Source organism: Octopus sinensis, linkage group LG7 (genome assembly GCF_006345805.1).
Source record: "Octopus sinensis linkage group LG7, ASM634580v1, whole genome shotgun sequence".
NCBI classification, from domain to species: Eukaryota; Metazoa; Mollusca; class Cephalopoda; order Octopoda; family Octopodidae; genus Octopus; species Octopus sinensis.
Genome location: NC_043003.1, coordinates 29365911 through 29390274, shown reverse-complemented (window position 1 = coordinate 29390274; position 24364 = coordinate 29365911). Strand labels below are relative to the sequence as shown.

The 24364-nt window shown below is 36.8% G+C and overlaps 1 protein-coding gene across 1 annotated transcript; it reads right to left on the bottom strand.

Moving 5' to 3' along the window:
* Positions 1 to 62: 62 nt before the first annotated feature.
* On the bottom strand, positions 63 to 18027 carry LOC115214360 (leptin receptor gene-related protein). The gene is made up of 5 exons (XM_029783554.2): positions 18012 to 18027; positions 15214 to 15307; positions 5994 to 6068; positions 2580 to 2766; positions 63 to 495 (listed from the first exon to the last, which is right to left on the bottom strand). Exons 1-5 carry the CDS (start codon positions 18025 to 18027, stop codon positions 379 to 381), a joined length of 489 nt encoding a protein of 162 aa, XP_029639414.1. The 3' UTR covers positions 63 to 378.
* Between the last annotated feature and the right edge of the window lie 6337 nt (positions 18028 to 24364).

Sequence of the window (24364 nt, the reverse complement as noted above, 5' to 3'; positions counted from 1 at the left end):
TATTACATATGCATTTTGTATGTGTATACATATATATATATTACATATGTATATACATATATATATATTACATATGTATTTTACATGTCTATATATATATATAATATAAACATGTATGTATGTATAGAGTGGGTTTTGCTGGTGGATGTTTTAAAGTCAATCATAAAGGCAGATCAAAGTTTTAAAGAAACACCCAGTTTCTCTAGAACATCATCTTGCTTTAAAAACAATAGAAAACCCAGGCTTAAGAGGGTGGAGTGAGGCATGAATAATTTCCATGATGCTTGCTTGCTATGGCTTGTTCTTTCTTTCAAACCAAGCTTGTGGTTGATGGTGTTGGTGGTGGTGTTGATGGTGATGACTTTGTTTAGCCAACAGCTAACACCACATGTTGTAGTCAAACTCGTCACTGGAAAACACAATGAAATAACCAAGTATTGTGATGAAGACAATTATGTTCCCAGCCAATACCAGTGCACATGCACCCCATTTGATCTGAAACACAGAGAAAAAACAAATAGTTTACATATCAAGTTATACTAAACAATATAATGTAAAGTAATTCATAACCTTTAACTTATATTGTCTTTAGTTGCAAAAGAATAAAAGACTGTCTTTAGATCATGTGTCTTAATGTAGAAAACAGAAAGCCCAAAAGGGGAATTAATGGACAGTATTGTCAAAACTTCCTTTACCTCACCTTGGATCCTCAACTCCTGTTAGAGTCATAGGAGTGCCATGATGACATACAGCATGTCATGAGCATTTTTAGCCTGGCAGAGCACCTACTTCTCTCCAAATCTGACTACAGCTGATGATTTCTGAGAGGGAGAGAATAAAGTGGTGGTGGTGGTGGTGGTGCGGGGGATAATAAATTCTAGTAAATGACTGAGTCTTTATTCATCCACTTTGAAAGGATAAAAGGTAAAGTTGATTTCAGCATGATTTGAAATCAGTGTGCAGAGAACCAGGATGAATACCACAAGGCAATTTATTTGATGCTCTACCAACTTGGCAATTCATTGCCTAAAAGGAAAAGTGCAAAACTGTCCATAGGACAAGAACCATGTATTTCATAATGCAGACAACTATGCTTTAACCTTTGCATCAAAGTGACCCAGCACATTGCCAAGACAATAACAAAAGTATTAACCCTATGCAATACTCAATACTGTCTGCACATCAGGGATGGTGCTGTTAATACATCTTAGGCAGTACCAAAATGAAGCCATCCAAATGATTATCAAAAGGTTAGTCACAATACACTCTGACCTCAGGTTCAAAGGCTGGAGCGTGGTCACTTCCCCCTTCTGCTCCTCAGAGCTGGCTGATAACATGTCACCTTCGTTTGGGTACACCAATTCACTAATCTCTCCTCTTCTTGAGACCCTTAGTGTCCTACCCTTCATCAATCCCAAATGCCTCACAAACCACTACATCCAGTCTTTCTGGTCCAAAACATTTCTCCTTGGTATTCCCTCCCTGTTCATGTTTTCCTGTAGTCATCAACTCGTATTTGTTCCAGAACATTTTATACATCAATGTTACCAGTCTCAGATACATGTAAAAAGCCATGGACATAGCCCCTTTTTCTAGAGTCCACCATAAAAAAAGGGGACAAAAACAAGTCAATTTAAATATGCCTCAATGATTCAACAGTACAGCTACTAATAATGATCTTTCACATAACAGGGAGAGAATTTTTAAGATGACCTAGTATTTGACAGATTTTATTTATTTTATTAGCCACTGGAAGAATGACAGGCAAAGTCAACCTAGGTGGACTTTGATCTCACAAAATAAGGAGGTATACATAATAACTTGTTTTACTGATTCTACTAAACTGTCACTTTAAGAGTGATAATAATAACTGTTTCTAACATAGAGCTAAGTCTGAAATTTAGGTGAGGGGAATAGTTGATTATATCGAATGACAGTGCTCGGCTCGTACTCTATTTTACTGACCAAAGAGAGATGAAAGGCAAAGCAAACCTATGTGGAATTTGAAACTCAGAGCTAGAAGAAATACTGCAAAATCTTTCTCTGATACTCTAATGATTCTGCTAATCCATAGTCATAATAAATCTTTCTAATTCTAGAACAAGGCCAGCAATGTGGAAGGGAGAAGGAATTCAATTACATCAACCCTAGTGATTGACTGGTACTTTATTTTAGTGACAGCAAAAAGAATGAAAAGCAAAGTCAACCTAGGTAGTACTTGAACTCAGAAAGTTAAGAGCTGGGAGCCATGCTGTTATGCATTTTGTCTAGCATGTTAATGATCTTGCCACCAGCTCATAGTAGTAGTAGTAGCAGTAGTAGTAACTAGCAGTGCCCATGGAAATTCCACAGTTATTCTGAAAATTGTATATTTTTTTGAAACATTTGATTCTTGTAAGAGGTAGTGTTGGCTCAGTTGAACTTTTCTGTTACCTCTTAACAATCCGCCATGCTGTAGTCCTATGACTTTGCCATATCTCTGGCAGGGTGGCTGAACGCAAGCTATGCCTTTTCAAAATACTTGCATTCCCTAGATAATGATAAAAACTGGCAAAGATTATTGAAGTTGGCTAACTTACCACAGCCACATGTGCTAATACGAGAGGGAGCCCTATGGCAGATATGATAATGCCTGTGGTCAGAAAGATGGACAGTTCAGCACAGGCATTGCTGCTGGAGTCAAAACTCTGTGAGTTACGTCGTGAGATTACTGTGGGAAGTGGCGACAGGAAGTAGAATATCAGAACAAACATGGGCCACCAGTTGCTGGAGAAAGAAAAGAAAATTTACAGTTTAGTTGTTTTCGGCAAACTAGAATTATCAAAATCTATATTTCACTTCAACAAACATTCTATCCTTGACTCACCTCTTGCTTTTATTTCAGCTATATTTCACATCTATTTTCATATATTTTATTCTTCTGTTGGTAACAGGTGACTGCGTTTAAAACATTTAGTCAATATTTAGGACTTAGCCCATCAAATGTTGCAGGAATGACTGGATGGATGCTACACCCACTTACTCCAACATGCAACAGAAGGTAACCAATAAAGACATCTACAGGGACATTCTCCCAGAGAGGCTCAGAGCCAGAAGACTCTATTTAGCTGGGCATGGCTACCAGCTGGCCAGGAATGAATGCATCAGGGATGTGTTACTCTGGGAACCAAATGCATGATTGCAGAAGCTGGGCATGGCTACTGGGCCAAGAATGAATGCATCTGGGATTTGCTACTCTGGGAACCAAATGCATGACCACAGCAGCAGTCAACAGCAGATTATTAGTTCCCAAGTTGAAGTCGACAATGGTGGACATGGACTATTGGAGGAACGTCTGTGCAAATCGAGGAAACCCAGTCTAGAATAAGGGTCCATCACCTACTCTCTGTCACTTATACTAATATCCTTTATATCCTCAGTATATTACCATCTCCCTCTCTACTACAGCCCCAAAATCTTGCACGCTGCATAGAGACATCACTAATGCTAGTGTAACGAATAAAGGCACAGCACATGCTGTTAAGTGGTTGGCATTAGAAAGGGGTATCAGGACATACAAAAACCATGCCAATGCAGTCTGGGGCACATTGCGTTCCGTCAAACGATCAAGCCATGCCAGCAGAGAACATGAACGGTAAATAATAATGAGTTACAATCCTTCTAGAGAGTTACTCCCCTTTAAAATATTACCGCTGATTCAGATTACACACACGTCCACGTCATAAGAGCAACGTAGAGATATTCTTCCGGGTTGTGATCACAAAATGAAAGTGGAAATAATACTATTTCAACCATGTCTAGTCAGACGTGTCAAATAGGCACACCACCTCTTTCTTTCTTCTTTTTCAAGTATAATTGTGTGGTTAAGAAGTTTGCTTTGCAACCATGTGGTCTTGAGTTCAGTACCACTGTACAGCACCTTGGGCAAGTGCCTTCTACTATAGCCTCTTGGATTGACCAATGTCTAGTGAGTGAATTTGGTAGATGTAAACTGTGTGGAAACCTGTCACAAGCATGTGTGAGTATGCATGTATGTCAGGAAGGGCATCCAGCCATCAAAACAAACCATGCCACAACAGACAGTTGGAGTCTGGTCAGATCCCTGCTAGGCAGCTCCATGTCAAACTGTTCAGCCCATGCTAGCATGGAAAGCAGACGTTAAACGATGATGATGATATATATAAGAATTTTTTGTGTAATAAGATAAAAAACCAAGGCTGTATAGATATTAGAGCATTTATAGATAAGTCTTACAGCTGTTTCTAGGATATTAATTAATAATATTATTAATTAATATCCTAGAAACAACTGTAAGACCTCCTATCTATAAATGATCTAATATCTATACAGCCTTGGTTTTTTATCTTATTACACAAAAAAATTCTTATATACACACGCTGACATAGAACCAACGTTGAACCCTTTATTCGCAATATTACCGAATCTGGAACTTAATTATGGTCTGTCTATAGCACTTATTCAGCATTACCTGACACCTTTGGGTCTCAATGACACCATTATCTCTTATATATATATATACACACACAGATGATATGTAAAATAGCAAGAATCAAAAGAATGATATACGTATTTTACTCTTAATATATTCCATTAGATTTAAATATAACAATGCCAATCACTGTTTTACCAACCCTTCAGAAAACAACTTGTCACTTCTCCCTTTATACAACATGTATTGACAAAACACTTGATTCAGCGAAGTAAAGAGACTTTGAGATACCAGTATTTGAAACATTGTGTTTCTTAGTCAAAGCTATTCCTGCACCTCTGATCTAAACAAGAACAGTCAATCCTGTTTACAGTATTCAGCATACAAAATTATTTGCTGATGCCTGTCAAGTCAATATTTATTATGAGATGACAAGGGACTGAGACCTCTGGTGATTTGCTGAATTTGAGAAGATAGATCAAGCTAAGTAAAATCACAGCTGTCCATACATACAGGTATGTCCTTTATGGCCATGCTCTCACTTCCTCTCCCACCTGAGAGGTCTTTGTCTTGCAGGTGCAAGTGCCACATAAAATGCACTTGTGCTGGTGCCATGTAAAATGCATTTGTGCTGGTGCTACATAAAATGCATGTATTGGTGCCACATAAAATGCACTTGTGCTTGTGTGATGTAAAATGCACTGATGCTGGTGACATGAAATGCACTTATGGTGTGATGCAAAATGTATCATACCAGTGCCATGTGCAATACACTCGTGCTAGTGCCACATAGAAGCATCCAGCTCACTCTGTGAAGTTGTTGGCATTAGGAAGGGCATCCAACTAGAAATTATGCCAAAACAGACAACTGGAGCCTCGACAGCTCCGGTCAAACTGTTCAATCCACGCCAGCAGAGGAAATGATGCTGGTAATAACAATGATATGAGGACATAAAAGAATGAGAATCAGAACGATGATGTGCACATTCATTCTTAATATGTGCCAGTAGATATGAATGCCAATATGCTAATTGCTGTTTATTTCTCCTTGGAGGTATGTCTTTATGTTTGTCCCCACAAAGCTTGTGAATCAGTGTTTGGTTTTGTCCTCATGACTTAATGGTTTACCAAAAGAAGTTGGTAGAATAAATACTAAACATTAAGATAATTTTAAAAAGTACAAGGGTCAATTTCACCAAGTTAATTCTTCAAGGTGGTATTCCTGCATGGCCACATCTAATAAATGAAACAAAAGAATAAAAACAAAACCCAGTTGTTCAAATTTTTAAACCTACCCCCATATTTTACTAACTGTTTTTTTTTTTTTTTGCAAATATATATTGAGAGTTGGGATCCTATGTCTAAAAATATGGAGATTATGATTCTAAAAATATTTTTTTCTAAATTTCAATGGCTGCTTACAAAAAAATTTTCACTTTCACTTTGTGAGCATAAAACAAAAGGAGGTCAAGGAGACTTTTTAATTCCTGTTATCAAAACATATATATAAATAGATAATAAAAAAAAAATTATAGTTACATACTTGAAGGTGGGGAGGGCACATCCCAGCACAACAAGACATATGCCAACAGCGGCAACAAAAGCCAATCCAACTAACCTGGAAAATAGAAAGAGAAAAATCAGAACCACAAGCATCCATTATACTTTCTTGATTATGGTAATAATACATATTTAACCCTTTTGATATCAACCTGCCTGACACCAGCCCTGGTTCTCTGGTATAAACTTCCTGTTTAAAGTGGTCTGGATTAAAACCATATTGTTATACTGAAGGATGGTCGTATTTTGCCAATGAAACATACTATATGTTTGGTCTTTACTTCAGCTTTATTATTATTATTTTTGTTTCTTTGTCAAAGCTCTTTCATCATACATCCTGTGAGCTCTTCAATGACTATCTCATGTGTCCCCTTTTGTTTTGCTTAGTCCATTTTGTTTTTCTGTAAGATAAGGAACTAAAGAGGTCACAGGATGTGTGATGAAAGAGCTTTGACAAAGAAACAAAAATAATAATAATAAAGCTGAAGTAAAGACCAAACATATAGTATGTTTCATTGGCAAAATACGACCATCCTTCAGTATAACAATATGGTTATATAATATATAGTACTGTATTTAATTGGCAAAATATGACCATCTCCAAGTATAACAATAACTGTTTCAACACACGTTTTCAGATCAAGAATCTTTCAAAACAAATACAAAATGTAAATTAAAACATTTCCATCAAAACTCTATGTTAATTTATGTTCCATACATCAGCTTAATAATAATAATAATAAAGTTAGATTTACTAAATTCTTCATTACTTGTATCATCCTGCCTGTGACCACTCCTGATTCTCTGATAAAATATCCTGTTTAAAATGATCTGCATTAAAACATCCCATCAAAATTTCATGTAAATTTATCTTTCATGCACCAGCTTAATAATAACTAAGTTGTCTTACTAAAGTCTTAGGTTTTTTTGTTTTTTTTTGTAAATTAACTGAAATAGCAGGAGTGTTTCAATTGAAAATATGGTATCAAAAGTGTTCAGACAGTCAACAGAGACAATAACAGTAAAGGCTAGACAACTATTGGTCCCATGATTAGGAATTCAATACAGCTACAACTGTGTTGCTATATGCTAACATGCAAGACAGTAGGATAGTAAACACAAGCATTAATTGACCCTTTCATTGTTATATTTCAAATGAAATTCACTGTCTGTATTTCAATTAATTTTGAAACTAATTAAGAATTTGGAGGGTTTAAGTAAAATAACTGGACTTTATCATTAAGGTGTTTGAAATGTAGCTTAAAAAAAAATTCTTACAAATAACTATGATAGAAGAGTCTAATTCACATATAAAAACTTTAAAATTAGATGTTTTGTATCATAGTAACATGGGTTACCTGGGGAGGGCTGGTATCAAAAGAGCTTAATGTCAGGTATTAAGTGAAATAGTTTAGCAAGTGGATGTGGGTTCCATTCTTAAGCCAGTCAAACAACATGTACCTTGGTTTGAGCAAAATGTGCAAACAAGCATGGCTGTGTGGTTAAGAGGTTTGCTTCCCAATCACACAGTTTCGGGTTCAGTCCCACTGCATGGCACCTTGGGCAAGTATTTTCTACTATAACCTTGAGCTGACCAAAACTTTGTGAGTGGATTTGGTAGATGGAAACTGAAAGAAGCCTGTCATGTGTTTGTTTATTCCACACCACCACTTGACAACCGGTGCTGGTATGCTTACGTCCCTGTAACTTAGTGGTTTGACAAAAGACCAACAGAATAAATACAAGGTTTAAAAAAAAAAGTATTGGGGTCAATTTATTCAATTCAAAAAACCACCTAAGGTGGTGCTCCAGCATGGCCACAGTCTAAGATAAAAAGAAACATTACAAGTAAGAGAATAACTAACAGGGGAATATCCTCGGTATAGACAATAGAATAACAACAATCTACTCCTGTGAATTTAGTAAAAAATTTATCCACAAATACTGAGAATGTGACTAAATATGACAGGCACCTGAAGAATGCTGGAGAGTACAACGGCCAAAGTGAGATAAAAACAACCAAAATGAAGACACTAGTTTAAATATATCATTGTATGATAATAATGCTTTCAAATTTTGGTACAAGGCTAGCAAGTTTTGGGAAGGAATAAGTTGGTTACATCTACCCCAGTGTCCGACTGGTATTTTATTTTGGTCAATGCCAGTGCCACCTGACTGGCTCCTGTGCTAGTGGCACATGAAAAGCACCATTCAAGTGTGGTTGATGCCAGTGCTGCCGGACAGGCCCCCATGCAGGTGGCATCTAACACCATTCGAGTGTGGTCGATGCCAGTGCCACCTGAGTGGCTTCCATGCCAGTGGCATGTAAAAAAGCACAATTTGAACATGGTCGATGCCAGTGCCACCTGACTGGCCTCCATGCCAATAGCACATAAAAAGCACCCACTACACTCTTGGAGTGGTTGGCATTATGAAGGGCATCCAGCTGTAGAAACCATACCAAATCAGATAGGAGCCTGGTGCAGCCTCCTGACTTGCCAGTCCTCAGTCAAACAGTCCAACTCATGCCAGCATGGATAGCAGACATTAAACGATGATGATGATGATGACTTTGAAATGACAAAAGGCAAAGTTGTGCCTATGATGATATTATTAAAAACATCCTTAGGATGGTGAGCTGGCAGAATTGTTAGCATGCCAGGGAAAATGCTTAATGGCATTTTGTCTGTCTTTACGTTTTGAGTTCAAATTCCACCAAGGTTGATTTTGCCTTTCATCATTTTGGGGTTGACAAAACACTGGGGTCAATGTAATTGACTTACACACCCTCCCCTGAAATTTCTGGTCTTGTGCCAAAAAATCGAAACTGTTATATAATGCTTCCCTCTTTTTCTAAGATTTAAAGGAGATTCAGCTGGTATTTTCAACAGACCAAGCAACCACATAGAGGTTTGTTCATTGGCTGGTGAAACTCTCCAAGGGGCTTGTACATTATAGTTGAGTAGTTAGTAGTAAGGTACAATAACAGTATACCAAACAATATAAAAATGTACAAATCTGAAAAACTATCAGACCCTTAAAAACTTTGCTTAGAAACATCAAAGAACTCGCAATATTGGGTTTTACACACTAATATTGCATGATATTTTATGTATAATATATTAATTTTCCTAATGTTTTCCAACATAGAAAAATAAATTTTAAATAGTGATATTCAAATAAATTATAAAAATTCATCAGAGCATGAATTTTTACAGCTGAATCTCTCTCCTAAAACTAACCACTTAATCAGGAATGAAATACATGCTTTTGTATTAAGGTAGTTTTAATGATAATATAATCAATATATGGAGTGTAAAAAAGCTAAATGGAAATAAATATGTAGTGAGAAGAAAAAAAAACAACAGTTAACATTGACATATTTTATACAGTGATCATTACCAAGTTAATTAAAAGTATTGATTATATGAGAAGGAATAAACAATATCAGTTGATGAGGTTCTTGAAGGAAAACAGGTTATCAAAACTGCAAGAAACAGCTTTCAAATGTTTGTCAATTTTGGTAGTCCCCACACATCTGTCGAAGATATAGTGCTGATTGATTGATTGACAGACAGATAGATATAGATATATATTTGTGGTTAAAGCTACCATTGATTTTTCATGTAAAGAAAGCCCTAAACAATTATCAAGTCCAGAATGGAGATGAACACCGATGATCCATGTAATGAGCTGGATAATTGTTAAGGGCTTCATTAACATGAAACCAATGGTAGCCTTAATCAACAAATAAAGAATCTTTATCCACCAATGAGGTGTTGAGCACTCATTTTCATAGTCTTGATATTTATGCACATATAAACGTATATATACATACATAAACACGTACACACAATATTTTAGTCAGTGGGAAAGATAGCACCCATGATCCTCTACATTGCTCAGAGACTGGTGTAAGAAAAGGAGAAGGAAATCCTCAATCTGGCAAACAAGCCCATATGGAATGGTCCCGTACGAATCATAGAAATAGCTTGAGCACAGTGAACTATGTGCCACCTAACACACACACACACACGTCAGCTCATCTCTCTGGTTAGACTATACATAACTCCTCATCAATGCTTTTGAGGAGTTCAAACCCATTGAAGAGCACTTTGAGTGAGTGCCTTTTATCTTAGCCAAAGGTTGACCTGTGAATAAAATTAATTCAACAAAAAAATCTATTACCCTGTTTAACATCATCATCCAACCCTTGGGTGCCTTTAGCAGAGTCCATGTAGTTTCTGGGATTCAGACCAGGTCACTGATCTGAGAACAACACAATATCTTTATGTTATGCTTCCTATGAAAGTAATCTATATCAAGGTTTCCTGCTCCCTTTCTCGACCATTAGTCTCAGAGTTCTTACTCAGGTTGTGGGTGCTGCCCTTCCTTCATGTTTACATACACAATACAAAGGCACCTTCACAATGCCAACCAGGAAATATTACTAATCAACAGCCATATTGTAATCCAGGAAAACTACAATGTCTGAGACTAGGAGAAATAAAGTTCAATATCTTTCCCCAAGAACATTACATGCAATACCAGGAATGAGATGTAAACTCAGACCCTTCAAAATCAACAAAGTTACATGAACATTAATAGGAGAATAAAAGCAATAATACTCACGCTAGGATTCAAAACACAGAAGGAAATATGAAAAAGAAAAAAAGATTAATGTTATCATAGTTGGTAACAGAACATTGTTAAATAAAAAGTATTCACTCTCTCATTTTTAATCAAATACTCTACTGACACACATGCACGCGCATGCATAAGCAGTGCTCTGCTCACATTCACAAATATACACCCAAATACTGCCCACAACCACATATAACCCTGTCCGCAACTAGTTACAACCCTGTTTATAATGACACATCACTCTGTGCATAACTTTGCTCACCACCACAAAATCCCGCTCCCCAATCCTTTCCCATGGTTCCTCACAGCCCTCAGCTACACACAACCCGCTGACATTTGTATACTATCTTCTCAGTGCCACACAGTTTGCTTGTAGCTATGGTCATACAGACATACTAAACTAGTTTATAGAAAGTTTGATTTCTAACAAAGGCTCCAACATAGATGGCAGTCAAAGGTAGGAAATTATGAAAAATTTTGAGACACACTGGACAAGTGTCTTGAGTCAAGACCGACCCTTTCAAGAATGACTAACTAGCACCATCAACTAGACAGAGAACATATAAGAGCTTAAAATATATATATATATAATCCACAGTAGGAGCACTGCATAACTATTGAGTGTTTCGTTAGTTTTTACAACTTGGAAAAGATAAGACTTAACCCTTTGGCTTTTAAACTGACCATATCCAGCCAAAATAGTCTACTTGTTTTATGTTCAAACCATCCAGATCTAGCTTCTCACACCTACCATACAATGTCATTCTCAAAACTACAAAACAAAATATAATTAATTGAAAACAATGTGAATAAATAAGCACTACATTTAACAGTAATCTGAATACTAAAGAGTTAAATGGATGTTGAAGTTGCTGATGAGGCCTGATTTAAGTAGACAATTAGAAAACGAATTTAAGTAGTAGAGAAACAATAATAAATGTGGAAGATGGAACTAACATAAAACATGGTTCCACAATAAAAAGGAGTGGTTTGTCACGAGTGCAGCTTTAGAGAAGAACAGCATATAAATTAGATACAAAGATACAAGGATGTGTAGTGAGACTGAATGAATCATGACTAAAGTAGGGGTGTGTGGAAGGAATGTTAGACATGTTACAATTAGACAAACAAATACATCTTTGAATTGATACCAGCAATTCAAATTGTGATGCTTCTATTGCCACCAACAGATTTATTGTTAAAAGTTTTTATTGACACTGTCAGAATAAATATAGTTGAAGTGAGGGTGAAATGGCCTCTACTCCATGGCTGTAGCAATTAGCTCAAACAGTTTGGCAACTGTTTGAGCTAATTCATTGTCTCAGTGTGCAGTTGCGTGAAGAGGAAGAACAGTAACAAAAACAAATAAATAAAATAAATAGAACTCAAACAAAAAAAAAGCCAAACATTTTTTAGTTGCTATGAAATATTACCAAGTACAGCTGCTGTGCACTTCAGATAAATTCAGTGTGAAGTAGATCCAGTTGTTAACATTTAATACAATGGGAGGTTGTGCAGAGGCTGAAGAGCAAGACTAAAGACATCTAGTCCAGTGCCATGTGTCATTGTCATCATTTTAGTGTCCTTTTCTCCATGCTAGCATAGATCAGACAGAATTTGTTATGGCTGACTTTCTATGGTATGATGTCCTTCCTGTTGCTAACATTCATCTGTTTCTCAATAAGATAAATATTTCCTCTTGGCCAGACATGTTTTCATGAAAGACTAGGAACAAACAACACTGCTTGGATGACAGTGACACTTGTTTACAATTGTCAAGATAATAAAGGAATGCATCATCATATGTCAAGATGATAAGGGAATGCAAGCACACACACACACAAACAGGGTTTTTTTTTTTTTCAGTTTTCATCTACCAAATCTATTCACAAGGTTTTATATGGCCTGGAGTTTTAATAGTAGACACTTGCTCAAGGTGCTGCACAGTGGGACTAAAGCAGAAGTTATACGGTTCAGAAACAAATTTCACAACCACACATTCATTTACATTCTGCTGTTGTATATTGTGCATTGCCTTTCTTTCCACATGGGGATTAATAAAATAAGTAACATGTGGAGATAAAGGGGTTTACATACCCCAATGATCAAAAGAGCTATACTGCTAAGTTTTGCCCTAAGCAGGTCTAACCAAGAGTGAGGAATTAGACTAATTGAGAATCACCATTAGAAGTTTAGAAAAAAACAGCATTGTGGATGTACAGCTTTGTCACGGGAATCAATTAAACAATGACCAATGGTGAGACTAATATGATGTTCAAAGATGAAATTGTATTGAAGATAGTGACTAGGGTCACTTAGTTGTAAAAGTCAAGCACTGGTGTTAAATCTATAGAACTGACAATCATAGACATCATTCAGTCACTATAAGATTTAATATAAACTTCACATTAATCTGCAGTTCAACCTGATGTTGAGTGTAGTTATCATCATCACTGTTATCATTTCATCATCCACTTTTCCATGATTGCATGGATCAGACAGAATTTGTTGAGGCCAATATTTTCCATCACCAGATGGCCTTCCTATCGCCACCGTTCACTTGATTCCAAGCATTGCTTCCTGATGGCCAGATATGCTTTGCATGGAAGACTGGAGATGGACAACATTGTTTGTATGATGGGGATGCTTACCGACAATTATCATGTAATTGCTAACACAAGAATATACACAAACACACATAATCAAAGGTGCAGAAACATCATACTCCGAATGAATTAAAAGGTAATGTAATCCAAGGGTAGAGTAAGAAATCCATGAATCAGGTGATCCAATTCAGTTAGAAGGACATGGATGGTTCGTGTGAGTATGCAGTAGTCAATTCAAATAAAAACATGAAAAAATAAAATGAACATGTGGATGTGCAAAAGAACAGTATTAGCTTGATGTAACCAATTATATTATTTGTTCACCAACTGCAATGTAAATAAACCAACAACTATGTACAGTAGTGTAGAAGTTAGTTTTCAACATTGGGGTTCAATACGTCCTCCAGCTTGTTTGATCCTGTCAAACCATCCAACCCATGCCAGCAAGAAAAACGGATGTTAAATGATGATGATGATGATGAGTTTGGTTGGTCAGATGAACAAAACTTATAAATTATATTTAACATCCACTACATGTATGTTAAGGGAGAATTTACGTAGTTATTCAACCTGCTAGAAATAGCAGTGAACTTTCTTTATATCATACCCAACTGTCTTAAATAAAGAAAGAATACATCAGAAAATGTAGTTATACATGCCCCTGAAAAAGATGAATGGAATGCTTTTGAACAAAGGTCTGCCTGAACAGGACTGGCCTAGAGCTAAAGAACATTTATTCTTCCACCCCACTCCAAGTGATACAAGTGGTAAAACTGAATACAACCAGGAACTGAAACTCTGAACTTCACAGATTAAAACACAAAAGGCTAATGGCTTGTTAATATGTCCCCTCTCCTCGTCCTCACACACTAAATTTGTGTTATTGTTATATAGTCCCAAGTCCTGAATGAACAGTTGTATGACTGCTAGTTAATTTGTTGATACTGGAGAAATGAAAGTCAAAGATAACCAAGAAAGATTTGAAATTAGAACTGATAATTCAAGTATCTGAAACTATTTCGTCTATTATTCATCCACCTTTGTTACAGTTACCAACATCAGACACCAAACACTGGGAGTGAAGTCATTATTGTTGCTAACCCAAGTTAGACCAGATTGAACAAACCTATGATAAAAGACAACCCATCTGTAACTATCCTGACTTCTGCAATATCATATAGCAAATACGAGCATCAAGTTTGCTAAGTCATTAGCACATCAGGTTGAATGCCTTATGGTATTTACTTTGGCTCTCTGCATTCTGAGTTCAAATCATGCCTGGATCAACCTTCATCCTTTCAGGGCCAATAAATGAAGAACCAGTTCAGAGTAGAGAATAGGTGGAGTACTAGAGCACTGGAGGATATACTTTGTAGTATCCATCTCAGCTCTGTTTGTTTTGAATTCCACTTCCTCACAGGAAAAGTGGTCAAAAAGAAAAAAAAGTGACAGGCTTGAGAGGTCCTAAACCAGGTGCACAAGTATTTCAGCTGATGATTCTTCACTTTTAATTCCAGCATGCCAATGGGAGGAGAGAATATGAAGAGACATTTAAGTCCTGTGCATGCAAAGATGGAGAAGTATATCTAGAACTATATTATCTATCTAATGTGCAATTGCCTCTTTTAAAAGGTCAGTGCAAGATAAGAGATTTATATCCTAATCTCTTTTCTATAATGTGAGTAGTTATGTGACTCCTCTACAGCAAAAGACCTGTTCTGTTCCTTTCTCTCATACTTTTAACCTTTTAGCTCCTAGCATAAAGCTACCTCCCCTCTCTAATGTAGCCCCACATAGTTGAAGATCTTAATCTTGGGAGCTGCATGACAATCTCATTAGTTCTGATGATAGCACCCAGTACAAGCTATAAAGGGGTTGGCATTAGAAAATATCGGGTCAGTAAGAATGAAATGTCTGATTTTGAACTGAAAGTTTATTTTACTTTATCTCAACAAAAAGCAATGAAGTAAATCAAAGTATGCATCTAAATCATCAACACAATTTTGCCATTTTATCGGTAGCTTATTTATGCCGGCAGTGGAGAATTCTGAAGAACAAGAGATAAAGAAATCATGAAAGGCTGTTTTTGCATCTTCTTCAGATATGAAGTTTTTTGCAGGTCTTAATGGCTGGAAAACGTGATAGTCGGTTGGTGCAATGTCTGATGAATATGATGGAGGACAGAGTACTTCCAAGTTCAGTTACTGTAACTTGAGTAGTGTTCTTTGTGCAACATGTGATCAAGCATTGCCTTGCAAGAGAAATGGCCTGTCTCTGTTGACCAATCTTGGTTGCTTAATTGCAAGTTCACTCACCATTTCATCCAATTGGTTGATGTATACATCCACTGTAATTGATTTACCAGGTCTCATGAAGCTGTAGTGGATGACACCAGCGCTGGACCACCAAACAGACACCATTATCTTTTTTTAGTGAATATTCTTTTTAGGATTGTGTTTTGACACTTCATCTATCCAACTACTGTGCAGAAAGCTTACTATTGTTGAAAAGAATCCATTTTTCATCACACTTAATATGATGCAAAAATGGTTCGCTTTTATGCTGTGACAGTAAAGAACAGCAAGTTTCAGGACAATGTGTCATTTGATGCTTGTTCAGTTCGTGTGGTACCCACTTGTACAGCTTTTTTACCTTGCCGATTTGTTTCAGATGGTCCAATACAGTTGCAAATGGAAACATCAAACTTTGCTGCTAACTCATACGTACTTTGAGATGTATCCACTTCCAGTACAGTTTCCAGCTCATCATTATCCACCTTTGTATCAGGTCTACCATGGGGCTGATTTTCAAGAGTAAAGTCACAAAACTGGAACTTTTCACACCATCGACGTACAGTGTGTTCATTTGCCATATCTTCACCAAACACCTCTTTGATGTTTTGAGCTGCCTGAGATGCATTGGTTCCACGATGGAACTCATATTCATAAACAATACGAATTTTTTATCTATCCATGGGTTCACAAAAATTGATTTACAAGAGAAAACTCACAATATAATCAGGCACCATGAATTGCATTTCGAAAAGTTATGATGTAACTCCTCAATGTTGTAAGACAGAATTGTCAGAATAAAACATTAGAGTTAACTTGGTGTATAAGAAAATCAGACATTTCATTCTTAATAACCTGATACATCCAACCTTAGAAACCAAGCCAAAGCAAGCATTGGAGCACAATATAATCCTTGGACCAACCAGATCCTTCAGATCATCCAATCAATGCCAGCAAAGATGGACATTAAAAGATGGTTATTCTAATAGGTTTAGTGACCATTCAAAAGTATCTTAAATGGCTCAAAGTCGTGTTCTGCTACTAGTCGTGTAAGTGAAATTAAAAATCTACAGCTAGAATCAAAACCAAGCCACTGTTTTGATTCTCCAGTTTACCACCAATGTACGGATAGCACCGTCACATTTGTGGTAATGGCAAATAATATCAATTGTTTCGTCCCAAGTCAATTTTGATCTAAGACTATAAAGCTGTTACCATTCCATCTTTTTTGGCAGGAAAAGTTTACCTGGGACAACATTATCTAATATATACAAACCATTTTTTTAAAGAAGGTAGGACGTAATTTGATCGAGATTTGGCTGTTATTTCTAACAGAGTGAACAACCATGTAGAACCTGTCCCAATGGTTCGTCAATAACAGTTTTTCGTATTTGGTGTAAGAGTACCAAAGTTGGCAATTGTGACAAAGCAAAAATACATATTTTATTTTATCAACTAGGAACAAAGTCTCATATTTTAGATGGAGAAACGTGATGGTTTGACGTTCACTATTTTCTTCAGAACATAATAGGGTGAGCTAGACGAGCTTCATATGTGGTTGTTATTTAGCTCGGATCGAGGAAAACTATGATCAAAGACGTTCTAATCATGACTAATCCATCCCTATATATATATATATATATATATATATATATCAGGCTCTACTGAGTCCAGCATTTCCTTCATTATAAAACGTTAGGATATGATTCGAGGTAGATATGACTGCTATTTCTAGAATTTTGAGAGGCTGCGTAAGGGGCTCCCTTGTTGTTTGGCACGGTGTTCTCGCAGTCATTGTGATTAAATGTAGCCAAACTAAAAGCAATACTGATATGTAACTTTAATGACAAGGCCACAGAATCTTGGTTGATGGAAACAGTTGATTAAATCGACTTCATCTTTTACGGTTACTTATTTACTGAAGAATGAATGATAAAAATCAACTTCAACATTTCAAACAGACACGAAGCTAAACCATCATTATGGAATATTGTTCAACGCACTTCGCATTGTGCCAAAATAACAGAAATAAAAATTAAGTCAACAAAGAAACCTCTAAGTAGTGGCTCGGCCTGCTAGAAATATCAACTAAAAACCCCTTAAATCACAGCCTAAATTTTTTTTCAAGAGAGAATGCTATGAATAATGTAACCGAGGGTAAACAATGCTCAAAAAAGGGTAAATAATACTTGGAAAGCTTTTGATTAAAATATCTACATCTTCTATTACGACTGACCAGGAGCTAAACAACAAAAACAAATACTAATACTATTATTATTGTTATAGAAACGCAACAAGTAAATGTATTTGAACGAAAATCAATGGCTGACGAGTGGAAATAAATATTTAGTTAATTTCTTTGGCGTTTGTTCGTGTATTCTGTTGTATTGAGAATAAGATACAAAGTGTTATAGGTGGAAAATCTTGGAAAAAATGTTGAAAACTAAAGCAATGACTCACCTCTAATACCTGCCATCTTCAGACATATACAAAACAGCAGAAAATACGAACAATGCAGCTAGCAGTTTAACTATTATTTCTAATGTACTTTTAAATGAAAACTCAATTCATAGTTTAAATAAAAAAACATATGTATCATTATTTGTTGTTGTTTTTTTTAGTTTGGTAATAATTATAATAAAGTTATTACGGAAATGTTTTGAAAAATACGCGCACACCCCCATATACACACAAATTTACATACGTACACACACAGACACGCCTATATATAAGTGTATATATACATACACAGATTGTCTATCTATATCTATATTATATATATATATATATATATATATATATGTTATATACACGCGTATTTGTTTTTATTTTTATCTCTTAGTCATCAAGAAGGAAGAGAGGGCGATATCCTCTAACTGGAGACCTGGCCTTGTAGCAAAGTGGACTCGACTAAAGGTATTAGGTAGTAGTGTTAAACTAGGATATGGGGGAAATCTACCACCCGAATAAGCTACTTCGAGATTAGAACATGGAATGCAAACAACCGGAGTAAATAACGCAAGGCATCCAGTCCGACACTCCTAATTTCACCAATCCACATCCCTGGATTGGTACTTGTTTTTTTTTATCGACGCCAAAAGAATTTACGGTAAAGTTGACCTCAATGGGATTTGAACCCAGAGCGTAACTAAGCAATATCCGATGTTCTATGATACTCTATAAGTTCCACCAATTCGCATGGGCGAAAGTCCCACATACTCGCGCTACTGTTTCTTTACGCTTTACGGTGTTTGTGGTTGATAAAAAGTAATATACGAAGCAGAATCAACTTAAGACGCGGTTTCGATTCCTAGCTGAAATAGTTCGCCTTTACTTAAAATTACAAACCCCGTTCTTTTCTTTTTATTATTATTATTATTATTATTATTATTATTATTATTATTATTATTATTATTCCAAACATTGCCTAGTCTTCTCCATTGCCTTCTTAAATTATTATTTCCAATTTAGGTACAATGCCAGCAATTTTGAAAGGAGACGGGTAGTCGATTACATCGACTCCAATACTTGACTTTTATTTCATTGATCCCGGATGGAGAAAAGGCGGGGTTTATATCGGCATACCACAAGACATTGTTTCCGACTCTCTTACGATTCCGTCAACCCACAGTGAATCACTTATTAGAAAGAGCGAAACAAACAATTGAAGTAACTTCAAAACATTTATAACAAAGATCGGTAGTAAGTTAAAGCATGTTTTAAAGTTAATGCATGAAACAGGCTGTGAGCATATCAAGGACAATCAAAGGTTTAAGGAATAATGTTTTTTTTATAAGTTTTGGTACCAAGTAGCTCCTATTTTTATTTCTTGGGACCCGAAATTTCCTTTTTAGTTATATTTAATTAATAACACTAATTTAGAATTTAATAAAATGAGGGTGAAAGTGGTATGATAAGTGTCTTGGGCCTCCGTATCTTTTACTTCAAAATAATTTTAGAAATGTATCTTTTTTATGTGGATTTCATTGATATATATCGAAAATATTAGAATGTTAGAAAGGGGTAGGAGAAACAAACTACAATGTTTTAAGGGAAAAGAGAACCATTCGAAAAGAAAAACTATCAAATGAGATCCAAAAGTGTTCCAGCCATGACCACTTCATATTTTATTTAAGCTTCGTTAATTGATTTTTAAGGCGTATACTTGACGTAATGCTAATTAGTTCCATATCTTACTGTTTCGCAGTGTTGCGTTAGAATAACGCCGTGGGTAGGCTTTATTCTTGCATTTAATACCAACTGCCTTCAGAAATTCCTGGGTGTTTTTTCCTTTAATAATCAATTTACGAAGCTAAAATGTTTAAATGGAAAAAAAAAGCGGGGGGTAATAAAATAATTACCCAAGCTTAAACCCACATATTCTAACCACGTTACCTGAGATACACCAACATTATAATATAAATTGGACATGGGCTATTGTTGTAATAGAAATTGGACATGGGCGATTGTTGTATTCTTTCTTGTCTTGAGGTTCACAGCCAAACAGCTGGGTGGATTCGCGTGAAAAATGGCACACATGTGGAGACGGGTGCATAGATTGGAATGCGGTATTTTTTTCCTAGCCCCCATACTTAACGAGAAAATCGATTAAAACTTTTCTAATGGAATTCCTCTGTTGGTTCCACCATTAAAACAACTAGTTGCTCACACAGCCGGCATATACCATTTCGCTAGTAATAAGGGGAGTACAGGATGACAGTCAGCCAAAACTTTCGCTATGCTGTCTCTCTTCTTTCACCTCTTTGTGGGGTTAATAATCTTAATCTTTAGTTACAGTTTCTCATTCAAACTACATAATAGGCAGAATTGTCGGATTAAGACAGTAGGGAGATTTGGCTGCTATTTCTACCGGGACTAGCTACCATGTAGAGGTCTGAACTTAATTTTCCTTCACATATTTCCATTTCAAACATTTAACAATCTTTTCCATAAATCAACTATCGTAAACACATACACATGCGCAAGCACGCACGCACACACACACACACACACACACACACACACACATACACGTCCATTTCATATATCTTCTTTCAATTTCTGCTCCCTGCAAATAAATTTTTTTCGGATACAACTGCTAAAAAAAAAATAAGGATTAGTGTATAATTTCTTTCTATGTTCATAATTAAATCAATGTTTTAATGATTAGACAGCGGTCCAATACAACAGCTCTCAGAAACAGACTACGTACAAATTACTTCTTCACAACTCCTGAAGCTGATTTCTGACAGGGGCGAGGAGTCACAAAATTTTCATACAGCTGGAGGCTCCAATCGAAACAAGGGATCCGAAATGATATGGTTGAGAAACGCTGTTATAGATTATGCCTAACCGAAAATGATCACAGTCACATCATCGAAACAGACCGGGTGAAACTGGGCTTAGCTGTTAGTATTATATACGAGGGACGTTCAATAAGTAATGCCTCTGACCCACATGCAGTTATTTGATCTAGCTGAAATTTTGCATGTGCAATTATTTATATCTCTATAGATTAGGTAGCAAATTACAGCTCTGAATTAATTGTAGTTTCTGATTTACAGGTGTTTGAACCGAGTCAAGTGTGAAATGGAGCCTGTTGAGTGTCGAGCAGTGATCCGGTTTTTGTATTTGAAAGGACGCACACCACGGGAAACTTTTGATGAAATGAAAGTAACTCATGGTGATGATGCCCCATCATATGACCTTGTAAAACGCTGGCATCGTGAATTCAAACATGGTCGGAACTCTGTGGAAACAGCTCCCAGATCTGGTCGCCCCCTTCTGCCATTGATGAGGCATCTGTCCGTCAAGTTGAGGCTGCCATTTTGGAAGATCGACGCATAATTATTCGCCAAATAGCCCATGAGGTCAAGATTAGTACCGGGTCTGTGGAAACTATCATTCATGACCATTTGCATATGCAAAAGGTGTCTGCCAGATGGATTCCCAGGCTGCTCACGCCTTTCCAGAAGCAAGAACGCGTCGAGTGCTCGAGGGTGAATTTGGAGATGTGCCAAGAAGATGAGTCAAAATTTTTCAAAAGACTGATTACACAGGATGAAACCTGGGTCCATCACGATGATCCAGAGACCAAAGCCCAGTCAATGCAGTGGAAGCACCGTGACTCACCCCCTCCAAAGAAGGCACGGGTGCAGCCCTCCGCTGGCAAGGTCATGCTCACAGTCTTCTGGGACCAAGACGGAGTAGTGATGACAGATTTCCTGGCAAAGGGTACCACAATTGCAGGAGCCTATTATGCTTCACTTTTGAGGAAATTAAGAGAAGTTATCAAAATCAAGAGGCGGGGCAAGATCAGCAAAGGCATCCTCCTCCTGCAGGACAACGCTCCGGTCCACAACTCGCTTGTCGCCAGATCAGAAGCACAGGCGTATGGCTATGAACTCCTCCCCATCACCCCTACTTTCCTGACCTTGCACCCTCTGATTTTCACCTCTTCCCAATCATGAGGTTGTTTTTGAAAGGAAAGCGTTTCCCAGATGATGCAGCCTTGATTTCTGAAGTCACGTTGAGGTTGGAGGACCAAGCTGGGTTCTTCTACAAAAACGGTCTCCAGAGCCGCATCAAACGATGGGAGAAATGCGTAACTCTGGGTGGTTCCTATGTAGAAAAAGACTAATAACTGTACCAAGTTTCGTTGCTCTACTGCTATGGGAAGTGGGTCAGGGGCATTACTTATTGAACGCCCCTCGTATATATATATATGCGCGGTCCCAGGAATTTTTCGAAGGGAGGGCCAAGATCAGAAGGGAATACAACTCCAAGAGAAAAGGGCGTAATAACATTATTTAGAAGGACGCACTTCTTTTCTTGAGGGGGAACTGTGCCCCTAAGACCCCAATTCCCTTGGGCCTTCCCCTGTATATGTGTATGTATATACAATTGTTTACATACATGTATGTATGTTTACATACATATATGTATGTCAGGTCACTTTTGAGTGCTACTGGTAACATGTAACCCAGTACAACCTGTTGCATGGTCGGGTCGTCGGCGACTAAACCGGCAACCCCACCAAGCTTGCTTGGTGAGGAGGGTGTTTATTGGACACCCAGCGGGATGAAAAACAAAACCAGTCAAAGGGCGGAGGAACTCTTGAGAGTCAACGGCCATCCAATAAATGTCTTAAGGCTGGATCATGCGCGGGGACATAGAAATAATCGGACTGAATATTCGATCGCACAGTTAAACCATTGGGAGTGAAGGACTCCTAGCCTTTGTTAGGGGATCCTTCTAGGAGAAGGTAACTGGGATAACTCCGATATAAAAACCTGCGGCTCAGTGGTTACCGATGATGTTGACTTGTTCTTTTTTTCGGATTATGGCTGCTGTTGCTTAGTGAGTGGGATTGACTCAGTGCACAGCCTTTCCCCACTTTAAAAAAAATCTTCTTGCACAGGCATTGCACGATAACAACATTGATTAAGTTTCGTGCAATGGCCATACTCGATAACGAGGGGGCAGCCACCATGTATGTATGTATGTATGTATGTATGTATGTATGTATGTATGTATGTATGTATGTATGTATGTATGTATGTATTAGGACGTCAGGGTACTTGATTTCACGCAAAAAATCCGGGGTTTTTTTCTTAGTGAAAATCGTGCTGTTGTACTTCCCAATATGGGTGGGGGTTGAAATTTCCGAGGCATCCGACTCACACCGTTTTCCGAACAAAAAAATTGAACAGGTCGCGGTTTCAAAGCAACGAAAATATTTTGGCAAATTAAATTTAAATGTTGAAGTGAATCTAACGGTTTTTGTGTTTCTTAAATGGCTTATAAACACCTTCCACGTTGCAATTGTTTATATATATATATATATATATATATATATATATATATATATATATATATATATATATATATATATATATATATATATATATATATATATATAATATATATATATATATATATATATATATTATATATATATATACATGCATATATATATATATATATATATATATATAATATATATATATATAGGCGTAGGAGTGGCTATGTGGTAAGTAGCTTGCTTACGAACCACATGGTTCCGGGTTCAGTTCCACTGCGTGTCATCTACTATAGCCTGGGGCCGATCAAAGCCTTGTGAGTGGATTTGAAACTGAAAGAAGCCCGTCGTATATATGTATATATATATGTGTATGTTTGTGTGTTGTGTGTGGTGTTTGTCCGCCCCGCCCCCGCCAACATCGCTTGACAACCGATGCTGGAAACTTAGCGGTTCGGCAAAAGAGACCGACAGAATAAGTACTAGGCTTACAAAGTGAAACAAGTAAACGATATATATATATATATATATATATATATATATATATATATATATACACACACTGGTAGTATAGCCCGGCTTTGCTCGGGATTAAGTTAGGATTATTAAGCTAATCAAGCTCCTTATTTCACTAAGGAAACTAAGTAACAACGACGTCAAATTTTAGTGAAATCCGTTGAAATTGGTAAACTTTTGGATGAAATTTTGCAATTTGATTGGGAAATCCCATAAGGAATCGGTTTATCAATTTTTTCCACTCATCGATTATTATTTTTTTTGTTTCATTTTTGGAGAACTTAAAGTATTCAAAGATCCCATGAGTCCTTAGTAATGCTGGCAAGTTTGAACAAAATACACCAAAATTGGTAGACGTTATGGTTGAAAATGGAATGTAGCCAATTTTAGTGGGAAGTCCTATAAGGAATTGGTTTATCGATTTTTTTAATCCTGATTAAATGGAAAACCCCATAAGGAATCGGTTTATTTATTTTTCACCCCAAATAGGACTTAA